Here is a 2,978-nt window from a genome sequence, read left to right as displayed (position 1 = left end):
GCTGCGCTACACTGCGATGCTGACCACGCGACGCCGCTCCGCCGACGCCCTCCGGAGGAAGGTGGGCACCCGCTTCCTGCGCCCCTGGCCCGCGCGGCCTCCTCTTTGCTCCCCCACCCGACTTCCACCTGCGCCTTTTGCCGAGACGCGGCCCATCCAGAATTGTGTTCTGGGCGTAAAATACACAGTACACAGATGAATTTCACACTCCATCTGGGAAAAACAACAACACCCGGCCAAAAAACAGAATGTGAAATGACCTCATTTAGAATTTTCCAAAATATTGATAATAGGTTGAAATGGTAACAGTTTTGGCTGTAAATATTTATCATTATCATTATCATTATTAAATTAATTTCACCTTTTTAAACTTTTTTTTTAATCTGGGCTACCGACATCCCCTCCCTGCACGGCTTGTATGATCTAGCAGCCTGAGCTGTTCTTCGAGGTCTACGTTGAATGGCTAAGTTTTTTTCCCCAATGATTTTTTTCAACTTACTTTGCCGTATTTTGAATGGGCCCCATCCAAACAGGATTATGTTCATGAAGGCAGAGACTATGAAATGTTCAACTCTTTCTAGGTTCCAACCTGTTTCTTAAGTGTAGCCATTTTGGAAGTAGCCACAGGTTAACTCCTGGGACCTTTCCCGAAAACACTGCCTCAGTTTTGTCTGGACTGTGAGGCCCAGGAACCATGACAGGTGGAGTGCCATCTTCAAAGAGGCATGCTCCCTGCCAAGGAGGCTTATGGGTAAACAGTATTCCCCTGTCAGAGCCTTGTTGGGGGTCTGCCCTCAGGAAGGACCATCTGCCCTTAGTGGTCAGAGGTATGGCAGGATCCTGCCATTTTACCGGGTTTTGCTTGCTCTCTCGTCTGGCTGGCATTGGGCAGGGTTTGTCTTACACACAAATCTCACTTTTTTCTCATACCAACCTGGGAGGGAGACATTGTCTCCATCTTGCAGAACTCGATGACACCCAGTGAGTTAGGACCAGGCAACCGGGAGTGGCAGAGCTCCTGTGTGGCCAAGGTGACATCAGGGTTCAGCTCACAGGGGCCCTGTGTGCATAGCCTGTTCACACAGCTTAGTGGCCCCCATCATGAAGGGTAGGGGAGGAGCCAGGCTACACAGCCCCTCTGCTGTGTGGTTTAGTATTTCTCTTTCTCCCTGGTGGTTTAGTATTTCTCTTTCTAAAACAGGTAGGAAAAAAATCCAACTAGCATTCAGGTGGGAGAAATGAAGGCATGAACAGATTTTGATGGCACAATTCATTTCTATCACACACTCTACACTTTTGAGAGAATCTGAGAAAGCCATGGACGTAAATCTTCAGCCAGTTCATGTGTACCTTGAAATGGATTGATGGCAAATTTTCCCCCTCTACCTGGCACAGGAAGCCCCCAGATTTTGTGCAAAGACTGATAGCACAGAGATGGCCCTGCTTCATTGTCCTGAGTGAATCCAATCCACAGTGGATGAGATCTTGATGAAGTAATTCAGGGAGCAGGAGGTACGCAGGGTAACAGTGGACAGGGCCCGGCAGACCTGCTCTGACCTTGGAGGAACCTGGAAACAAAGTATGGCTGACCTGGGCAGGCTGTATCTGCTGTCCACTGAGCCTGGTGCTCTGTAGGCCACCTGAGACCCCAGGCGGCCCTGACACTTGCCTTAGCAAGGGCTGGGCCTTGGACAAGCTGTGCCCCTCTTGAAGAATCTTTTTCCCTCCATAATACATAGAATATACTTCAGCTAGGGTTTATGTGAGGAATAAATCCGATTATGTAAATGCCGGGGCATAGAGAAGATTGGGCTTCATGAGTCCTAAAGTCTTTTCACGACTCTGAATTCTACCTTGCATAAAGTCTGCAAAACACAGAAGAGGTTTCCTATCAGGCTGAAAACATCCAGGCCAGGTTAAGTAACTATCTCCTCTATCCACTCCTTCCAAGTCAAGGGGCAAGTTGACAACTTACCTGAAGTTGCAGATCCGAAAAGATGTTTGAAAGTCTGTCCCTGGCTTGTGAGCACACAAATCCAGCCATGTCAAACAAAGCTCAATTCTAGGATCTTTTTAGTCTGATGACAAGAAGAGACACTTCTTTTTTCCAAATCATCTCAAACTAGTTTATTTACACATTTTTGCCTTCTCATTATTCTTCTTTATCTACTTCAGATATGTCCCTTCTTTTGATTAAGGTTTCATGTATGCTGGAATCCTGCTCTCTGCCTCTTTGAAATTTTGTTCCATACATCATCCCTTTTTTCTCCAGTCTAGCTTGTTGTGAGTTCAGGCTGGCCTTAAATACACTATGTAGCCCAGGCAGGCCTTGAACTCATGCTAAACTTCTGCCTTGGCCTCCTGAGTGCTGGAATTACTGGTGTGCACCACCACGGCCGGCAATTGTGGCTATTTTGCAATGCAATGTATTTGTTTCCTTTTTTTCCTAATAAAAAGAACACAGCCTCATTAGAAGAGGATGGGAACACACACATTACCATATACATGTTCTCAATTTTCACCCCAGCTGCCTCCTCCAGGGCTGTCTGCCAATCAGTCAAGGCAAGACTAGAAGTAGTAGAAATCTTCCATCTTTGGAGGCAGGATGAGCAGAGAGATGAAAGTGAAAAAGGGAGGAAAAAAGGCCAAATTTCTAGACAGTGGAGTACTGATTTCCATTGTTACTGTTCTGACGAGTTGTGAATAAGAAGACAGAAGCTGCAGGGCTTAAGTATAGGGAGGAGGACTAGAGGAAAGAATTTAAAGAAGTGTGGCTATGGATTAAGAACTGGGTCTCTAAAGTCCTTAGAGAGATCTAAGGAAAGATTGGGGTTACTTTTCAAGACTTTTAGGGCCAGGGATTTGGCTCAGTGGTTCTGCTGTCTGCTTTGCAAGTGCAAGGGCCCAAGTTTGATATCTGGCACCAAAAAAAAAAAAAAAAAAAAAAATTTTGGTAGCTGATCACATTTTTTTTTTAA

The 2,978-nt window shown here is 45.8% G+C and overlaps 1 protein-coding gene across 1 annotated transcript in view; it reads left to right on the top strand.

The window, feature by feature from the left end:
- Abcg5 (ATP binding cassette subfamily G member 5) overlaps positions 1-2,978 on the top strand; it is a 22,594-nt gene that overhangs the window by 5,912 nt on the left and 13,704 nt on the right. Inside the window, exon 4 of the mRNA XM_010611510.3 lies at positions 2-61. Within this exon, the coding sequence (XP_010609812.1) occupies positions 2-61 (60 nt within the window). The remainder of the gene's footprint in view (position 1; positions 62-2,978) is intronic.

This window comes from Fukomys damarensis, unplaced genomic scaffold, assembly GCF_012274545.1.
Source record: "Fukomys damarensis isolate Sample0158 unplaced genomic scaffold, DMR_v1.0_HiC HiC_scaffold_2, whole genome shotgun sequence".
NCBI classification, from domain to species: domain Eukaryota; kingdom Metazoa; phylum Chordata; class Mammalia; order Rodentia; family Bathyergidae; genus Fukomys; species Fukomys damarensis.
This window is presented reverse-complemented; position numbering and strand designations above follow the sequence as displayed.